The sequence below is a fragment of the Rhincodon typus genome, chromosome 18 (assembly GCF_021869965.1).
Source record: "Rhincodon typus isolate 14 chromosome 18, sRhiTyp1.1, whole genome shotgun sequence".
Taxonomy (NCBI): Eukaryota; Metazoa; Chordata; class Chondrichthyes; order Orectolobiformes; family Rhincodontidae; genus Rhincodon; species Rhincodon typus.
In genome coordinates this window covers 39,110,499-39,131,552 of record NC_063349.1, presented here as the reverse complement: position 1 = coordinate 39,131,552, position 21,054 = coordinate 39,110,499, and the positions used below count along the sequence as shown (strand labels likewise).

Here is a 21,054-nt window from a genome sequence, read left to right as displayed (position 1 = left end):
GTTGGAGAATATCAGGACTTGAAATGTGACACGACACAAAGCACAAGGAAGCTAAAGGTTTCAGGGTATGATAAAAGGGACAGTATGACTTAACAGAAAACAGACAACATGTAACTTCTGATCAGACAGTATGAACAGAAATGATGCCACTAAAGCATTAGGCATCTTTGAAGTTTCTGAATGACCTCTATCAGGATGTGTGACAATCGACAGTACTTGTTTAATGGTGGATTTCTGTGTGCCAATGCAGAGTGATGCCAACAGTATGGGTTCCATTCCCATACCAGCTGAAGTTACCATGAAGGTTCGAATTTCTCAACCCTTCCCTGAGCCCTCACCCATGCCTGAGGTGTGGTGAAACCACCAATGATTGTCTTTCTCTTTGAGACAGCAGCCCTATTGGACTATGGTGACTTTGTCAGTTAAAAATCAGGATTGAATTTTTTGTAAATAGTTGCATGCAAAGACTGATTTTTTATATATATATATATGCACTCATGGGACATTGGGATCACTGGCTGAGCAAGTATTTATTGCCCATTACTAGTTGCCTTTGCGCTCCCTTCCTGAACTGCTGCAGTCCATGTGCCAGATAGTCCATTTTCATTCATTTTCTCTTTCTAGCAGTTGATACAATGGAATGACCTGTTATGCCATTTCAGAGGACAGTTAAGAGTCAATGACATTGCTGTGGGTCTGGAGTCACATGTAGACCAGAACAGGTATGGTGGCAGTTTCCTTCCCTAAAAGATGGTGACGAACCAAATGAATTTTTCAAACCAAATGAACAATTGACAATGGTTATCACTAGACTCTTAGTTCCAGATTTTTATTGAATTCAAATTCCACCATCTGCCATGGCACAATTTGAACCTAGTCCCTAAAACACTACCTGGGTCTCTGGATTAATAGTCCAGCAATACTAGGCCATTAAGTCCCCACAGCTTGGTAGCAGGTTCTCTTGTCTGACAGTAATGTACTGGTAACGTTCTGATTTATAGTTCAGGATTAGGATGCTGGAGATTTATCAAATTCTATAAATCGAGATGCCCTGGGAAAGGCAATGTTAGGGTTATGTCTTTGAAGACTACATAGCAAATTGATCAATTTCGCAAAAATGTCCTGTGCCTCCTCCGAATGAGGCAGTGAGGTAAATGTCATAGTCTGTTTCCCTGCCACAATGCTCTGGACTTTAACGGCAAATGTGGCTGCATTAGCAAACTGAACATCTCTGAATATTAATAATTGAAGCACAACCTGATAGCAAGCTCTGGGAACAGGTCTACAAAGAGGAAGACGGATCTATAACATTAGGGTGACCGTGATGCTGCCGGATCAATCTCATCCCGCTTCTCACTCTAAACGATAGCAATCAGAAACATTGTAATAGTCATTGGAAAATTCACAATCCTTTTTCTCAATTTCAGCGTCAACACCCCTTTCAGAGTTTGAAGTCGCCAAACCGTAAAAGAAATGTCATTTTAACACGGAAATGGTTACAGTTGCCCAAGTACTGTATATAGACAATGTATAGGTGAAATTAAAGAGTTTTACTGATATTGAAGGAATAGCTGCAACCTGCTCCCCGGCAGAACTGTTTTTGGAGGATGAGTAGGTCCTTAGATTTCACCCAAAGTAGATGAGGCCGCACACTGTACATTGCTGCACTACAATTTTAATCCCCTCCAGTTTTGGGGCCTTTGGTTAAATCTTCAAACGGACAGCACTAAACTCAGGGAGGTGTAATAAATTAAATAAAATCTCTTTTGTTAACGAAATTGGAAAGCGGGTTGAAGAGGGAACTTTATTAGAAGTCAATAAAAAAAGCGTTTCCCTTTAAATGAATGGTTTGTGTTATTGACTGTCGTCACTGGAGGGTGGGTGTTCAGTGAAGGTGTGGCTCTCTGTTAGAAACATTCGAGTCTCTCATCATGTGAAAACCACTTCTTCAGTCCCTCAGCACGCTGACACAGAGCCTGCACCAGGACCCAGAGCCTTCGCTCATTTCACTTCCGTTGCAAAAAGGTAACATGATGCGCAGAATTACAAATCATAGCCACAAATTGTATCTTTGTTTTAAAAAAAACGCAATTGTAATTCGTAACGAATTCTAATTTACAACGACTTGTAATTTGGATATGTTGCAGTGAAGGTAGGGTAAATCTATTGGAATTTTGAAGAAAATAATACGCGGAGACGTTTGCTCGGCTCGGGAGCATTTCATTCAAGGTGCTGCAGTCCCTGCACTTATTGCATTGCCAAAAGCAAATGATGTTGTAGACGGAGGCAGAACAGAGGCCGGCGAAATCGCTTCTTTGATTTTATTTGGCCCCCGCCAAGGCTGGTAACTTGGCGGAGTTGGTTAGGTGGTGCCTGCCGCAGAGAGAATGGGATGTGTGTATGTTTGGGTTTGTATGCAAATTTCAGCAAGCGGGTTGTGTCTGCTCGGCCCACTGCGTCTATGTACCGCACATGCAATAACATATACAGACATTCAGACACCAGCAGACACTAATGCAAACACACACACATACAAACACAGACACACATGGAAATGCCTCGCACGTAAACATAAACACAAGCCCAGCAGACGACAGGAGTTTATTTCTCGATGTACGATATAACGCTGTCTGATGCTGCAGTCTGCGCTGCGCTGCGTTTGATCTGCTGCAGTCTGTATTTGTCAAGTTTCATTGCAAGGTCACTTAAAAGTGTCTCCTGCGACCCCATCCCAAGCCCCTCCTTTCAGTTTGCTTGACCCACGCCTGTCGGGTTTGATGGATAAGATCCGAAATGGTTTCACATTGGCTTCGTCTCACTTCATATTTGATACACAGAGGGATTGTTACTGTCAATGACATGACTCCCCATAACTGACCCTATTTCTGTGTGGCAGACACGGAGTTGAGAGGATAATGGTCTCAGACGGGATGTTGCAGTGTGTGTAGATATAGGAGGTTGTGATGGGGAGATGCAGCTTGCTGCCTGGGGGTGTCTGAAGGACACGATGTTACTGATCCAGCTGCACCTTTGTCTTTCAGCATCCCGTGACTGTGGGGAAACACGAGCGTCAATCTTGTTCCCGGCTTATTAAATAAAATGATTCACCCCTGGTTGTGTCAGTGATGCAACAGGAATTATTGAGTATCTTAGTCTGATACCTGCCTGTGTGTGCGTTTCGCATGTTATTTTAATTCTACACACAGACATAATGCCCACAAAATGTTTTGCCAGTCAGCTGGTATAATGCGGACGTGGGTTGGCTCCTTTGAGTCAGATTGCTGTGGCAAGGGCTATTGATTTCCTGGGGACAGCTTGATGGACATTGGAGACCAATCTGTTTGATCCCTCTCCAGAGAGGTAGCTGAGGTAAAAATATAAATCATCTGAAATTGTGGAGTCGTCTTTCTGGATATTTTGATTACTGATCTTTTTTACTTAAATAAGAGACAAGTTGGGAATATTAAGTTGCAACAAAAACAAAGTTGCTGGAAAAGCTCAGCAGGTCTGACAGCATCTGTGGAGGAGAAAACAGAGTTAACGTTTCGGGTCCGGTGACCCTTCCTCGGATTAGGTATTAAGTTGCAATGTTCTGCCTTAAAGCCACAAACCGCCACCTCGAACGGTCAATCCCACTTTTGCATGGCCCCGCTGACTTCTCAGATGTTAATACGAAACATTTTGGCGTTGGCTGCGACTGATTTGGCACTTAAGCAAGTTTTCAGACGAGATCTCAATGTAGCATTGTGTGACGATTGCAATGCACGGAAGTTTAAATATTTATTGAATTGGGAAAAAAGATTTGATAATCTAGTGACAGTTATCAGTCGTTTCAGCAATTACGGGCGCTTAATACATATAACGTGCCCGATCTGTTTTAATAACATCAGAGCGGACACACAAGATATAGCCAGTATGGGCCGATTAGTTTGCGCCTCAAGATTCTGTGATTCAGATTAACATTCAGAATCGTTCATGTTCAGATTGAGTTTACAAAGACTGCCAAATTTGTTAAAGGTGTTAGTTGCTTGCATTCCCTTTTTAAAAAACAAACATTAAGAAACCTGCCAATCGTTAATTCAGCAACTTCTTCCTTTTTAAAACAGATTTACAAATACCTCTGTATTTTAGGAATTTGAGTCCTAGTGATAATTATGGTTAAGTGACTGTGCTACAGGTCGATTAATCCTCCCTGTAACATGTACATCCTGATGATATCTAACACCCCTTAATTCATCAAATATTGATACAACTGATACACTTTTTCGACACAAACTCTAACTACAAATAAAATCAGTTGTTGAAGTCTAATATTGCTGAAAATTTCCATGTTGGGGAATACTTCAGAAACTATAACTAAGTAATGCTGATACCCTAGTGGAAATTCAGTTCATACATTTTTATTTTGTTGTGATGACTGGTGGGCTGGGGTAGCATTTCTCTGTTTTAAACTACACACCCATCCTTCATAAATGATGTTGTTGAATGAAGCTCTGAGGGAGCATGTTTTCTGCTGAACTGAGTGACTGCTGATTGCTGCTGTGCAGAAATGGTGGATCAAAAAGAATCTGTGAAGAGCTGTCCATTTCTTATGATCCACTTGGAGTTTCTTCATAGACTTGCAACTTTCTCCTTTTCAGATATACATATATATATGACCATAAGACAGTGGCGTAGAATTAAACCATTTAGCCCATTGAGTCTGTTCCACCATTCAATGAGATCATGGCTGATCTGATAATCCTCAACTCCATATCCTTTTCCCTATAACCCTTGATTCCTTTATTGATTAAAAATCTACCTCAGCCTTGAATATGCAAAATGACTCAGCCTCAACAGCCCTTTGTGGTAAAGATTCCATACTCCAAATGAACCACATACAGGATAATTGTGGTGAGCAGTTTGGATTATTGCTAATTTGTTCATCTATGCATTTGGCAATGGCAGGAAATTGAAAGAAGTATATTTCAAATAAGAATTAGAAGCAGGAGTAGGCCATTCATCCCTTCAGGCCTGCTCGTCATTTAATATGATAAAGGCTAATTTCATCTCCCATTGCCTGGTGAAATTTACGATTCAATCTGCTTCCATCATGTTTTTAGGTATTCTGAATTAAAACAACCCTGTATCAAAAGAAATCACAATTGCCCCCCCTGGATTTTTTTTAACTTATTTTCTTAAATCTGAGTCTTTTGGTTACTCCCCTCCAGCAACAATTCACCAAGGCCCTTTCAACAGCACCTTCCAATCCCAAAAACCTCTACCACCTAGAAGGACAAGGGCAACAGATACATGAAAATAACACCGCCTTCAGGTTACTTCCAAGGCGTGTAGGATGCTAACTTGTAACTATGTCACCATTGCTTCCCTGTCACTGAGTCAAAGTCCTGGAACTCCCTACCTAACTGGACTGTGCATGTACCTATGCCACATGGATTGCAGCAATTAAAGAAGACAGCTCATCACCACCTTCTATGGGGCATTTAGAGATGGATGTTATGGTTGATTCAACAATGCCCCGAATGAATTTTTAAAATCCCTGAATATTTGATATTCCTTTTATCAATTTCTCCTTAACCATTTTTGCTTTAAGGTAAATGTGGATCTTCTTCACATAACTGAAGTTTCTTGTCCCTGGTCCCTGTCTGGAATCACTTCTGTTTCTTCACTAAAACCTTCACATCTTTCCAAAGGTGTGTGTTGCGTGAAATTGGGCACAGTACTCTAGCTCAGGTCTAATCAGGTTAATTATGGTTTACCATCTTTCCTTGTGTTCTATTTTTCTGAAATTCCTTCTATAAAGCCAACAATCCTGTGTGCTTTTCTTTTTAACTAATCCTTCAGGGCCCCCTGTTTCAAAATATCCTTTAAATTGTATCATTTCTTTGCTGTTTATTCCAAAATGATTGGAATTGGGTTTGAGTCACAAAATCACAGAAGAAAGCATTCAACCCAGTTGTGTCTGCATTGGCTGTCTGAGAATTTTTATTGGTAACTTCCTGCCTTTTCCCCGTAACCCTGCACATAGTTTAAGTAGGAGCAATCATCCAATGCCCTATTGAATGCCTCACTTGACAAAGCTTCATGACACTTCCAGGCAGTGCATTCCCATTCCTAACTACTCACTGTGTAAAAATGGTTCTTCTAATTCTGCATCTACTTCCTTTGTAAAACACTTTAAAACTCAATCCGTTTACAAGTGGGAAAAGTTAGGGACAGAGAAGATAGGGAAGAGTCTCTATCCACTGTGTCCAGACCCTTCATGATTTTGAAGACTTCATCAAATCCCCTCTTAGCATTCTGGGCTCCCAGGGAAACAATTCCAGCTTCTTAAATCTTCCCTCATAACTGAGGTGTTCTTGCATACCTCTCATGCACTCTGTCCAATGCATTCACATCCTTTCTGCTTGGAACCCTGAACTATGCACAATACTCCAGCTGAGGTCTAACCAGTGTTTTATCGAAGTTCATCATAACCTCCTGCTCTTGTACTCTATCCTCTATTTAAAAAGTCTAGAATATTGTCTGCTTGATCTTTAGCTCTGTCTACTTGTCCTGCACCTTTAGGCGTATAATCCCTACAGTGCATAAAGAGGCTATTTGGCTCATCATGTCTGTACTAACCCTCTGAAGGGCATCCTGCCCAGACCCAGGCACCCCATCCTATCCCTGCTTTTACCATGGCCAATCCATCTAACCTTAACATTTTTGTACTGGGGGAGGAAACCAGAGTGCCAGGTAGAAACCCACACATACACAGGGAGAATGCACAACTCCACATAGACAGTCACCCAAGGCTGGATATTAAACCTGGATCCCTGGCACTGTGAGGCGGCATTGCTAACCACTAAGCCACCATGCCACCCAATGACTTATGTCAAAACACACCTAGGTCTGTCTGCTCCTGCACACCCTTTAGAACATGACCCTGTATTTTACATTGTCTCTCCGTGTTCTTTGTACCAAAGTGCATTACCTCCCACTTCAACACATTGGACTTCATCTGCCTCCTATCTGCCTACTCTGCTAATGTCTCAATATCATTTTGAATTTAACACTGTTCCACTCACTGTTCATAATTCCCCCAAATTTTGTGTCATCTGCAAATTTCAAAATTATCCTCTGTTCACCAACATCTAGATCACTTATCTAGAGTTATATCACGAAAAGCAATACTGACCCCTTGAGAACTCCATTCCAAACTTTTTTCCAGCCCAAGAAAAAAACTCACTAACCATACTCTCTGTTTCCTACCCCTCAGTTAATTTTTTAATCCATGTTGCTACTATCCTTTTTATTTAATGATCTATAACTTTCCTCAGAAGTCTGTCATGTGACATTGTGTCAGACACCTTTTGGAAGTTGATGTACACTACATCATCAACCTTTCCCTCATCAACCCTTTCTGTTGCCTCTTCAAACAAGTACCAGAAAGTTAGACATGAGTTTTCCTTCACAAATCCATGTTAGCTCTTCTGAATTGATGCACATTTTTGCCTACTTGCATCAAATTGTGATCATCTGAAAGACTCAGGAATTGTATGTATAGAAGAGAATGCAAACTTTCAGTTGGTTCATTTAAAAGAATACCTGTTGTTAATTGACATGGAGCCATAGTTCCATAGATTATTCCTTTCTTTTTAAGGCCATGAAATCATATGGCATCAATATCAGAAATAGGGATCATATATTTAGGACCACGACCAGGATGATAAAAGGCAAAGGTAAAGTCACATACTCCCACTCTCTCATTAGAGAGACATGACTGGTGGTGAGTTTAACTTGAGGGTCACCATACCTCAGGTGAAGGGTGAGGTTAAAAAGTTGGCTCCTTCATGGTGACTTCAGCTAGTACAGGAATTGAATTTATGCTGTTGGCATTACTCTGCGTTGTAAACCAGCTAGCCAGTCAACTGAAATAATTGACCCTCCGCAGCAGCTAAGGCAACAAAGTTTATTTGGAAGGACAACAAAGTTTATTTAGCATTTTTAATGTGATATAGTCGAGTCATTTACAATATGGAAGGTGAATAATGATATACACATTAGTCATGAAGTCTTGGAGGTAGTAGGGCTTCAGTTAAATTTTCTGAAGTAGTTTTCAAGAAGTTGATAGGAAGCTGTGATAAATTTCAACACTGATTTTCAAGCACAATAATAGAAAAGATAACAAAATAGAACAAATAATATATGTTTGGTTAAAACTGATTCAAAGAGCATAACACTGACAGAGAAAGACAATTCCTTATTTTTACTTCAACATTCAACCTCCACAAATGTTAAACTTCGTAATTTTAATATAAAAGTAGCTGAATGCCCATCCACCAGAATCAATAGGGTGTGGTTCATCTTAGAGTGCCATTCATTGTATCTGAAAGTGTCTTTGAAGATCTGGAAGAGGCTTAAATCTTCATTTTCTTGGGGGCACCAGCCCATCAGACCTGAAAGTGTTTTCCATTTAGGCCCATTCCCATCTCTTTCTCCATAAACTCCTGTCTTTTCACTAATTATCTACTTTTCTTTCATATTATTAACGTTATGTTTTAACAACCCTCTGCATTAGCAATCCAAAATTTGGTGACAGTATGAAATTGAAACACACTGGCTCACGTGCTCCCAACCAGCAGAAGTTGTTTTTTTCCCTATTAGTCTTATCAAAAACACTCTTTAGTGTAAGCCCATGTCAGACTTCATTTTAAACTTCTCAAATTAAGAGTTTTGTAAGTTTAAAAACTTAGGACTGCAGAAAGTGATAAACCTCACTCATATGCTGCAGGAGTAACTTTCTATTCAAATTTCTGGTAAATTGGTACAGAAAGGATAAAAATAAGTACTGGTTGCAAGTATTTGTCTAGGATTATACTCTTCTCACATAACTCCTTTCTGTGTGAGCTGTTGATAAACAATGTCATTGTTCAGATGGGATGCCAAAATACCCCCATTGCTTCAAAAGCTCATACTTTCAACACAACAGTAATGTTCTTTCACCAAAATGAAATTTCGAATGAAAAGAAGAGGATTAGGATTTCAGTACTTTGAGTCAGATCCACCATGTTATTAGTCATTGGTGGCATTTATCTATTCAATCTCAAGTAAGTATCAATTTCCCTTTTACAATATCGATTGATTTCTGGAAATATAAGATCATTTATTCCACAGATTATTTATTTTCATTTATTTAGCCATATATTTTACACTGGAAAACTCTGTTGCAATTCTTAATCATCGCCATTCTTCAATATGCAAATTTTACGTTGATTGTCTAACCTTAGTTCTCACAGAAAATAAGGTAAGAAATCTGACATAATTCAAATGAGGAGAATATAAAACTATAACATCAATTTGGACTGAGCCCGAGCTTCTTAAAAATTTCATTACATCGTTGCACTAGCACTGAGTTTGGCACAATATAGTAGCTTCACAAGCAAGGAGGGAGCAATCAATAGAATACAACCTTCTCAGCCTTGTACTGTGGGACATTTTACCAACCATCTTGTTGGGACTGCCGGTAAACAACTACGTTTTCCATCAATGCTAGGCAGCTGGCTGATTGGGTAAATTATACCAGTTCTTTATACAGTAATTGACATCTTCAGCTCAGCAGCAAAACAGATTTACATTTTTATCTGCAACACAAAGCAGAACACTCACTCACTGACAGTAATGTATATAACTTTTCCATCAGCAAAATGATTCCTTTTGCTTCCATTGCAGAAATATTTGCTATGTCAGAAAATACTTTTTACTTTAGGCCATTTCCATTGCCCAGGGGATTATGTCTCTTAGAAGCTGCAGGGATTGTTCAGTCCATAGATAGTTCAATTTACAATAAAGTACTGCAGTGTCTTGGCAAGAGCAACCTCCATACTTTGCATGATTTTTCTCTGTTGGACTTTTGAATTGCCTCAGAATTGTTTGATTCCTGCAATATTGGACAATGCAGCTCTTTTATCTTCTTATTTTCTTACTAATTGTAAAAGACACCTTTGATGAATAGAAATAAGAACTTGCTCTGAGGTTTACCATCTCACAGCTTTTAAAGGTCAATTTTCTAAGACTTTATAATTGTTTTCACATTGGAGTTATATTCCTAATATTGTGAACTATTTGACTGTACAGTTATCCCATCATTTTGTGCACAAAGCCAGTGTGGTGTTGCATCATAAGGAATAGTTTGAACTACACTGTTCTTGTCTAATTAATTTATGAGTTGATTATTGATTGACATGATTGTCCATGCAGCTGCATTCACTGTGCAGACATGCAACTGGAACTATTTAGCACAACTTTCATTTATTTTTTTTTAGTCTGCTCTGTAATTTTTTGAATTTACTCCACCTTCACTGCATCAAATATCAAATTCTCAAATATCCTCGACTGACTAACAATTCACAAACTTCAATTAATCAAATTTATATGATTTATATCTTCTTACTGATTATGTCCATCATTGTCAATCTCAAATGGCTCACTAACCTCCAGAATGTTACTTTGAAGAAATTCATCTTGAAATCCCTCAAGAACTGAAACTGCTCAAGATGAGCAAATATTCTGACTATGTAACTCTCTGTTCATTTTTCGATCCTCTGACTCCTTTGACCCACTTTCATTTGATATGGATGTCTTAGTCACTAAACCTCTGCTTTTGGGAAATCAACAAAAATTACAGTTTCTCTTCTATTCCCCACACTCCATCTTGTTCTCAAGTGTTGCATAAAATTTATGGACCACTTTGGTCCATTTCCTTGATATCTAATGCTACTGCATGGTATCCTCCTCATCTTGTACCTGAAATGTTATGCTTGATGAAGGTTGTTACACAAATACGATGCCATTTCTTTGCAGACGGTTCTGAATAATAATATGAATACAAGATATAGTGTTTCACAACAGATCTTTAAAAGGTTGAATAAACTGTTGCTTCTAATATTTTTTTCTACAAGTGATGTAGTATGAATGTTTTTCTTCAGCAGATTTTGAACTACGGAATACTCTTTCAGACTCCTAGCATCTCAAGACTTCAATAACTTTTCATCAGCTTGTCTGTCGCTGATACCGCCTGCTTGTTTGCATCAAGTTACATTTGACTGAATGCATTGCTGCTAGACTTTTGTACAGTGTTACGGAATCTGTGATCTAGCATTTCCAATGCCTAAAAATAGCAAAGTTGTGAAGAGGGAACTTGATGAAGATGTCACAGAGTCTGTCAAGGACCTTCTTTCCAATGAGGACATGAATGACGATCAGTTTAAGAAGAGTGCATTATATGTAGATGACTCCCAGACTGAAAAAGATGTGGACATTGAAGAAGGATCTGACATTGAAGAAGAAAGGCCAGCCTGGAATAGCAAACTTCAGTATATTCTGGCACAGGTTGGATTCTCAGTTGGCTTAGGCAATGTATGGAGATTCCCATATTTATGCCAAAAAAACGGGGGAGGTAAGTGTACAACCACCAAAATATTTTCCTTGGAGCTAATAAACACATTGAGCAATAGCTATGGTTCTTCTTAATTAAGCAGGATTTAGTTTGTAGAAAATAACTCTTTGTCATTTTCAAAACCTTGTCATTACTGTGACCAGTACGTACTGTCTTTGAAAATTAGGAAACTTATTATGTTATCATATAATTAAGTATGATTAGTTTTCTAATGACTTGAAGAATTATTGTTTGCATTCCAATCTCAAGTTTATGTGCAGCCATGTCTAATAATTTAATTGGACCTGGAGCTTTGTGATCGGTACAAGCCAAAGCGCTTCGTGAAGCTCATTTATTGTGTAGTGACACAGGCATGCTCCATTTTGAGCTCTCAGGCTTACTTTTTTTTCTTTATTCATTCACGGGATGAGGGCATCGCTGGCCAGGCAGCATTTATTGCCTATCCCTAATTCCCAGAGGGCAGTTAAGAGTCAACCACATTGCTGTGGGTCTGGAGTCACATGTAGGCCAGGCCAGGTAAGGATGGCAGTTTCCTTCCCTTAAGGACATTTGTTGCACATTTATGAACTTTTGCACACACAGTTTAGAAAAATAGATTGAATGAATATATCTTACTTTATGTGGCAAAGTAAAATGATTTTTTAAAGTATTGATTAAGGTGCATTTTTATGAAACGAAAACATGAAAATATGATCGATATGTAATTAACCTCCACCAGTTTGAAAGGTATGTCACAAAATTGATGAATCAAAGTTAACGTGTTTGATAAACAATAGACATATCACAAATCTTTATGACTTCTTATTGAATGAAGTCACGTAGAAACAGGCCCTTCAGCCCAACTTGTCCATGCTGCTATGTTATTTAAAACAACTATACAAAATGTTTGAGCGTTCTAAGACGGTATTCTGTCTTTTTTAGGTGCCTACCTCGTGCCTTATTTGCTTTTACTGCTCATCATTGGGATTCCACTGTTTTTCTTGGAGCTTGCTGTGGGTCAAAGGATCAGGCGAGGCAGTATTGGTGTATGGAATTTCATCAGCCCCAGACTTGGAGGAATTGGATTTTCAAGCTGCATTGTATGTTTTTAAATATCTTACCTGTGCAAGTTCACAAAGATTTAGTGAATGATGTCTGAGGAAGTAATTTATTTTCCCCACATTTCCAATTCTTCTCTAATAGGACAAAAAGATTGCTTCTTCCTGATCCACTCATGTGTTGCATTTTTTGAGCAGTAAAAGAGATGATTGAAATATAGGTATTTTAAGCTGATTGATCAGACATTGGAGTAATTGGCAAACATAGCACCTTTCTCTTGCTGCAGCCCTTTGAGCTATTTTGAAGAAACAAAAAATAGCAGCATTTCTTACAGTTATTTGAAAAATACAGATCAGCCACAAGTGTAATTAAAACTCACTGTGTATGAAGTTATAGGCTGTAACTTAATGGCTAACTTTCTGTACATTATTGGTCAAAAATGTGGTGAGGCGATTAGCTGCAGAGATGTGGAGTCAGGCTGTTTGGATAATTAGCAGATAGCAAGAACGGCAGATGCTGGAGTCAGAGACAACACAGTGTGGAGCTGGAGGAACACAGAAGGCCAGGCAGCATCAGAGGATCAGGAAAGCTGATATTTCGGGTCGGGATCCTGACCCGAAACGTAAACTTTACTGCTGCTCTGATGCTGCCTGGCCTGGTGTGTTCCTCCAGCTCCACACTGTGTTGTCTCTGTTGGATAATTAGCATATTTATTTGGCCTTCCATTGGCAACTGTTTTCATGTGAAATGCATTGTCTTTTCGTAGCAACTTCAGTGTTGCTGCAGCCAAGTAAAAATTCAAAGTCACTACACAGACAGTTATCTTTCCTATGGCCTGCTAGCCATCTCATTTGCTTACTGTCCCTCTCCCACTTGCTGCACCTCTCACTTGATATTCTCAATCCCTCCCTCACTTCCTCCCGGTCGCACCATTCGCCCTCATCCCACCCACCCACTTCTTCTACTCTTCCTCAGAGCCAGGATTCAAGAGAAGGTGACAGTAAGCGAGAAGGAATGGGAGAGAAAAGCAGTCACCAGGAAGGGCCGGTGAGCAGGAAAGGGACAGTGAGTGGGAGGTTCAGCGACTGGGACAAAGGCAGGAAGTGAGAACCAGCTAATGAGAGAATCAACAGCAAGAAAGGAAAAAAAAAGTGGAAGGTAAATAGAAGGAATTAGTATGTTTTTAACACGTTATTCATTTGCCATATTTTATGGGATGAGGGCAGGTCATCTTCACCCACTACCCTGCATACAGTTGGGTCGAGGCCAGGTGGGAGGGCAGTGATGAGAGGAGAGGGGAATTTTAGAATTTTACCACCTTCCCAACTGAAAACTGGGGTGGGTTGGAGGCAGAGGGAGGGGACCATAAAATTCTGCCTTTGATCCACTGCAGTTATTAGCCACATAACGGCTGCTTCTCACCTGGCCTCAATTTTGAAGGTAGCTGGAGGGGTTCACGGTTAGGAAAACAGCCAAGGCAGGTCACCCTACTCTGACAATGGGGGTTGGAAAGGTGTGTCGATACTCTCCCCTTCAGCTAATGTCTGCCTTTTGTGGGTAATCCCTCACATGCTGACTCCCTCTTCGATACTTCCAGTGCTCCTGCAATCACCTTCCATCCGCACCGTGAGATTCCCAAGTTTGTATCTGATTTTTGGCCTCTGGGATTTTAGAATCTGGAGAATTCTTGTAGTCCCAGTCATGATCATGACTATTACTGGTGCTGCATGGACTAAAGATAAAGCAGCCATGGCCTTACCAAATCATAGGGCTGCACTCTCTTTAAAGAGAGATGACTGGTGGTCATTTAACCTGAGGGTCACCACATGCCAGTCAAGGGGAGAGGTAGAGAAGGAGAATCCTTCGTGGTAATCTCAATCAGTGTTGACATCACTGCACAATGCAAAGCAGCCATCCAGTCAACTGAACTAACTGACCATGTTGCCTGGGCTACAAAGTTGCCGACCAATCAGATTGACTAGCAGTTGTCTGAGACAAGACTTGCTCCCCAAGTGAAGGGTGAAAACCACCTAGAGCCTTGTGCAGCCACGTGGCTGTTGTTATTGACAGGAGCGAGATATGCTGCCATCCGAAAAATCCTGCCCTATTAACATTTTCAACTTCTGCTTGTAGCCCAATGAAAATTTTCCTATATTCCAACTGACTGTCTCTATTTTTCCATTGAGTACCACTGATTGAGGGGAAATGAGCCTTTCAAAGTCTTGAACGTCAAGAAACCAATTCTAAATAGTAATGAGAATTAACGTACCAAAAAAACAATGCACAAATGCAAAAATGGGACTGTGAGCCCATAACCTTGGAACCTCTCTGCAAGGTTTGCTTCTCATCCAGATGCTTGGTGCATGAGTTAATCTTCTTGCGTCCAATTGACAAAAGAGCATTCGTAATTTCATGAACTATAATTTGCCGAAAGTATTCATATTAAAGATATTGTTTTTTTTGATCTTTTGTTTTTTGGGGGAGGAGAAACTTGTTTACACTATAGAACAAAGCAGGTCTAATTCTGTTTGTTCTGCAAAAGAATGCTTATTGTTGATGTGGCCCATACTAACTTTGTTCAGTAGAAGCTTCAAGCTTGGGACTGCATTTTATGGAGGCATCAGAGGTCCCATTGATGGAGCTGAAAAGGTGTGAAGGAGAAGGGGGCAAACCTGTTTTGGCAGTCAGCGTAGAGCCTGAGTCACACCCTGTCAATGGCCTGCCGTTCTTGTTAAAGATGGCAGATTGCCCCCAAGAGCTTGCTGCCCAAGCAGAAGGACAACAGCTCAGCAGCCTCAGTGGTGACCATTGCTGGGAGCGCACCTCAAAGATGAGGGTGCATCAATGGCTGTGCATTGTCTGGAGATTACTGGGGCTAATCATGCATTCCCCTGGAGGTTTATGGGGTCGCTGAATGTTGACAGCCTTGGCCCACAATGGAGGCAGTTCCTTCCCAGAGACAGCTGGGAAGCTGCTAGAGTGTATATGACATTTGCTACACGTGATAGACGAGTACCTGAGTGCTTGCAAAATGCCATTGGAGGAAGGAAGAGGCCTTAATTATTTACTTACATGGCTCATTAGGCTTTGAGTGGATGGGCCAAATGCTACCTTTCCCACTGATGGAAAGATAGTAAGGCTGTAGGAATACAATGGCTTCACCAACTGCTGTTTTCCAAGGTTTACCAGACTTCTTGCCTCACAGCTTATCCCCGGGGGGCTGATAAAATCCAGCCTAGGATGTTGTCAACAGAATGGAGTGAATTTAACAGTAACTTTGACAAAAGTCAGTATGTGAAAAGCATTTTCACCCCAGAACCTTTGAGGTTTTGTTGTATATATCTAACTTCTCCCTTTTCTTCTCCAGGGATGGGAGGGGCCAGGACTTCATTTCTCAGTCAGCAGTTCCTCAGGATTGTTGCGTTATAATATCAGAAACAAAGCCGGATTTGCCATTCACCAGAGACTTCATTTTTACATTCGTTATCAACATTGCAGTTTTACTGTAGCATTATGAGAATTATCGATGGCCATTTGTAGTGTATCAAAGGTGACAGATGGGAGAAATGCAAGTCTTGAATGTAGAACACAATGATTCTGAAGCTTTCTTGCTTAAACTTTCTTATTTCTTCTAGTTACTCCTGATTGAAATCTCCTTTTGTGACTCACTTAAACCCCAGACCCCTGAGATACAGTTTGCACTGTTTGCGATGATACCATTTGGCTGAGGCATATGAAGATCAAGCTCCTGATTTGAAATTTTGCTGTTTCCCCATCCCCCTTTTCCCTCTTTCCACATCCCCCTTTTCCCTCTTTCCAAGGAAGAGCAGATTGGTACATTCTTAGCTGTAACCTAGAAGTCAGCATTAATTTTTTCAAGTTATTTGCATGTTGTTTTATTAAAGCACTTCAGTTACTTTTACTTTTTTAAGGAACCTTGAGGTAGTATAGGTCATAGTTGCATAGCAATGTGGCATTCAGCATGGCTAGGTTGCCTTTAAAGGTTTCCTGAGTATTTCGAGCATGTATACCATATTTGTTGACTTTATGTCAGTATATATAGCATGCTAATACTTTTATTAATTGATGTAAGGTCAGCGTACTCCTCCCATTGATCACAGACCCTGGAAAGTTTACAGTGACTTCGCAGTCATCCCCACTTCCCAGAATATTACCCCAAAGACCCCCTCGCGTGTTTTCACACTCAATTACATTACACCTAGGATCAGAAGTCTGTATTCCAGTACACTTCGGCTTCAGAGCCTCCTCCCACTGCATCTAGATTTTGGTTCCATAAATTCCATACCCTAGACCCTTCACTTCCAAGCTCAGGAACCCAACACCAATATTCCCACATAAAAACCAAAAGAACTACGGATGCTGTAAATCAGGAACAAAAACAAACTTGCTGAAAAAGCTCAGCAGGTCTGGCAGCATCTGTGAAGGAGAAAACAGAGTTAACGTTTCAGGTCTGGTGACCCTTCCTCAGAACTATATTCCCACCCCTGAAGCCCCAGACTCTAGAACCACACTCCCAAAACCCTTCTGGGTTACTTTCTCTTGCATCTCTCTGTATATTCTGCATTTTAAAATCTTTAAGGCATAGCTAAACAGATATAATTATTGAGAGTCACTGATTTACAGCTTCAGGAAAGTAATGAACCAACCGTTCGAACTAGAAAATCTTCCATTTTTGGGTGCAATAAAAATCTAGTTTAACTAATTTCAGCACCATAAATAAGTAATCCAGCCACATTTGTATATTTCTTGAAATGAGGAATTATTGTGAAAAGTTGGGAGCAATACATGGTGCAGAAAGCACCATTGTTTTGTTGTTGAAGTACAGCCGTGTGCAATTTAATAAGTTTTAACCTTCTGAAGGTGGGTGGGTAGATAAAAAGCTTTTAAATTCTCAAATCCAGACCTGGCTGTTCAACTTCTGCACTTAATGGAGATGGCTAAGGTGTACATGTGCTTCCATTTCATCCGTCTCTTATTTCTGCCATGAATTCTGAGTCTCAGGAGCATTGTAGTTAAAAGAAGATGAGAAAAGCTGGACACCTGAGGCTGGTATTTTCATTGCACTGCAGGGGATAGGAGAAGCATGTTGACACAGACTCCCATGTTCATCACCTCCTTTTCACTGACAATGAGGTGTGGCCCATATACAGTGGTCTAACAGGTTATGCCCACATCCTATGAAAGAATATTTTTAAAATGGGCTGACTCCTCCAGTTTGACAGTTAAGTTCCCCATGATGTCTAATTTGGCCCTCTTCTGTCTAGTCTTGGACTAAACCCATCACAATGGGCACATTACATGGCATTTACTTCCCTACCTAACAGGTAAACTGAACTCTGAATGTAGGCTGGCATTCAGGTGAGAAAAATATTGAAAAAAATGTTAAATGCCTTGCAGTTAATTTCTGCAGGACATCAAGGAAACCTGTAAGTTTCTTGCCTAAAAAGGCTGATTTCACGACCCTCTACCACCTTCTTCCAAGATCCAAATAAATATTGAGTGTTCGGTATGTACCTTCAAGGAAAAATGATGGCTTTGGTTCTTCATGCCTTCCTGTTCAATTAGAAACTCATTATATGACGCAGATCAAGTGGTCATTTACAGGTCAGACTGTTTTTGTTTTGCCATATTTGTTATGCTGTAGATGTTGAAATTAATTAGGAAATACTTTCTGTTGACGACGAAAGAATGAATTATTTTTAGGTGTGAACAAGAAATTTGCATGTTCGACAGAGGAAGGAAATTGAATGTTTCCCAAGATGTTAGTTACAGAAGAGATACAGATTGGAGGTTGCTGTCAAATCTGTATTGCTGTTTCATTCTCTTATATACACAATGCATAGCACCAACTTCCTCTGCATTGACACAACCCAGCTTTATTTTCACACTTCCACACTGACTTATTCAACAATCTCACATTTGATTTAACAGCATTAGAGCTATAGAGTTCTTATTGCTTTTCTACACTTAAACATGTGAGATCTGATTAGAGCTGAATACAATTGCTGTCCTCCTTTTATCAGTGACTCATCATTAAATGAAAAAAGGTTACTTCAGTTCAATCATTGAAAGTTAATGAGTAGATAACATATTCAATGATTTGATAGTCATGACTCAGATGACATACGTGACAGGCTTGAATAACTTTCAATCCAGAAAATTGAAATAATAAAGAATGTGTTAATTTAATGTATTCATATCAAACCTCCAACTGTGTTGACCATGCAGTAAAAGGAATTTGATGTCAACAGTTAAATGCAATTTCATCACAGCATGCTTTGCAGATTATAATTGTTCCAAATGGAAAGGAATTTTTTGAAAATATTGTTAATAAGAAAAAAAGTCAGTGGGATGTCTTGTATTCAGACCAATGAAAGGATTATGAAATACTTCTTGCTGTTCTCATTGTAGGTGTGTTTCTTTGTCGCTCTGTACTACAATGTTATTATTGGGTGGAGCTTCTTTTATTTGTCGAAGTCCTTTCAGCATCCATTGCCCTGGGATCAATGTCCCTTGGAAAAAAATGGCAGCCAGACCTGTGAGTATCCAACAGAACTTTGCGCAAAAGCAGCAAGGGTGATGTGAGACCTGATGTCACCTGACAAAAGGGCAGCACTTCGAAAACTTGTAATTTCAAATAAACCTGGTGGATTATAACCTGGTGTGGTGTGAAGTGTGAGTTCTGACCTTCTCCACCCCAGCCCAACTCTGGCACCTCCACATCATGGCTACAATGTGAGAAAAGACAGCGAGTAGTTAGGATATGGAATGCACTGCCTGGAATTGTGGCAGAGGCAGTTCAATAGAGGCTTTCAAGAGGGTAATGGGTGATTATTTGGACATGTATGCAAGAGTATGGGGAAAAGAGAAGGACGTTGGCTGTAGGTAATGATTCTCGTTTGAAGGGCTTGTACAGGCATGATGGGCCGAACACTATCCTACTGTTAGGAGATGGCGTTGTGTATATTAAATGATGTGAACAGATGTGGACATCTTACTGTTTGTTTCAGTTGTTGTGCCTGAATGTGAGAAAAGCTCTGCCACTACCTATTTCTGGTACCGAGAGGCGCTGGATATATCTAACTCTATCTCAGAGAGTGGGGGTCTGAATTGGAAAATGACTATCTGCCTCTTCATAGCCTGGCTTATGGTCTGCCTTGCCATGATCAAAGGCATTCAATCTTCAGGAAAGGTTAGTGATTTTCTTGACTCTGATTTCAATCTTTAGTTTGTGTCTGCCGTATCTATTTTGCAGTGAGCCAAATCATTTCTATTAGTGTTTGAAAATATGAGTAATTGTATTTATTCAGATATTCTCATGTAGAAATGACAGTCCTGAAAATTTTGAGTCTTGTTCAATAGACATACAAATTAGATCGTTGTGCTTATTTCAGAGCACTGCCTATGTTACAGCCATTAACTATATTACTCGAAGAATCCAGTCTTCATTTCACACAAAGAATTGTGGAACTGGTTGCATATTTTAAACTTAGAAACAAGAATATTTCCCTGTTTTTTAACAGAGAATTAATCTATACAAAACATATTTTAAATTCAACCTTTTCACTTTGATTTGATGTGTTCTTGACACAATCTAGCCAAACTATGAAAAAAAAACTTTTCCTGACTTTTAATGACCAGGGCTGGAAAAAGTTCAATAGATCATGCAGTTAGGAAACATTTCACAACATCAAGCTTCACGCGATTTGTGGTAAGTCCTTGGTTTCAATTTGGGTTAAATCACACAAGATTTCATCACAGTAGGCATTGAGCAATTGTTCGGGAGACTGAAGTGGAATGGTTGGTGGAGCAAAATAGTATATGTGCCCTACAACCCTTGGTAACTCTGTAGCTTCTTGTCATCTTCATTAAAATATGGAAGCAGAAGTTAAATGGCATTGCCAGGAATGCCAATACCATTATTTGTTAATTTGCACTCAGGGGACCCCCAATTTGTAAACATCTGACTCATGAATGCTCACACTTACAAATGCAACATGGTTTTAAAATTTAAAAATCTGACATATGAATATTTCCTGTACTTATGAACAGTTGTTGTCCATTATCCTGTATTGTGCTCCAACTTGCAAACAAACTGATCTGCGAATGGACTTCAGTATGAAACCCATTCACTACCCAGGGACTGCCTGTACTTCCCTAACCTGCCATAACCCAAAGGTGATTTAAGTCAGGTAGAGGCTATTATAGCACTACTAAAAGAGATTCTTTCAAGGAAGAATTTGACACAGGTTTTCTTAGTCTCTTGAGAGTTCTGAGCCTTAAAAGCTGCCATTAGGACAATCTTTTTGCTGCTTTGCATGCTGTTCAAATCTGCTACTCTGTTTAGCTCCCATTGCTTTCCTCAACTGCAGTTGTATGCCCTTGTGAGAGGCACTTGTCCTGCCAGATTTTCCACCTTTCGAAATGACAAGCTGCCAATCAATTCACTGACTGTACACCTTCTTGAATGTGATGATAAAAATCAAAATCAGTCAGGTGTCCTTGATTTTAGGCAGCACAAAAGGCATCCTGCTCCCTATTTTCCCTACGGACCC

At 39.9% G+C, this 21,054-nt stretch overlaps 1 protein-coding gene across 2 annotated transcripts in view; it reads left to right on the top strand.

Annotated features, from left to right (window-relative positions):
- The first annotated feature begins 1,915 nt into the window (after positions 1-1,915).
- Positions 1,916-21,054, top strand: part of slc6a15 (solute carrier family 6 member 15) — a 36,061-nt gene continuing 16,922 nt past the window's right edge. The window contains exons 1-5 of one of the 2 annotated variants that reach the window (XM_020526955.2): positions 1,916-2,025; positions 10,974-11,440; positions 12,362-12,519; positions 18,911-19,037; positions 19,510-19,691. In XM_020526955.2, the coding sequence (XP_020382544.2) occupies positions 11,149-11,440; positions 12,362-12,519; positions 18,911-19,037; positions 19,510-19,691 (759 nt within the window). In that variant the 5' untranslated portion in view covers positions 1,916-2,025; positions 10,974-11,148. Of the gene's footprint in view, positions 2,026-10,970; positions 11,441-12,361; positions 12,520-18,910; positions 19,038-19,509; positions 19,692-21,054 lie in introns of both variants that reach the window. The other variant, XM_048607712.1, reaches the window with a different exon arrangement.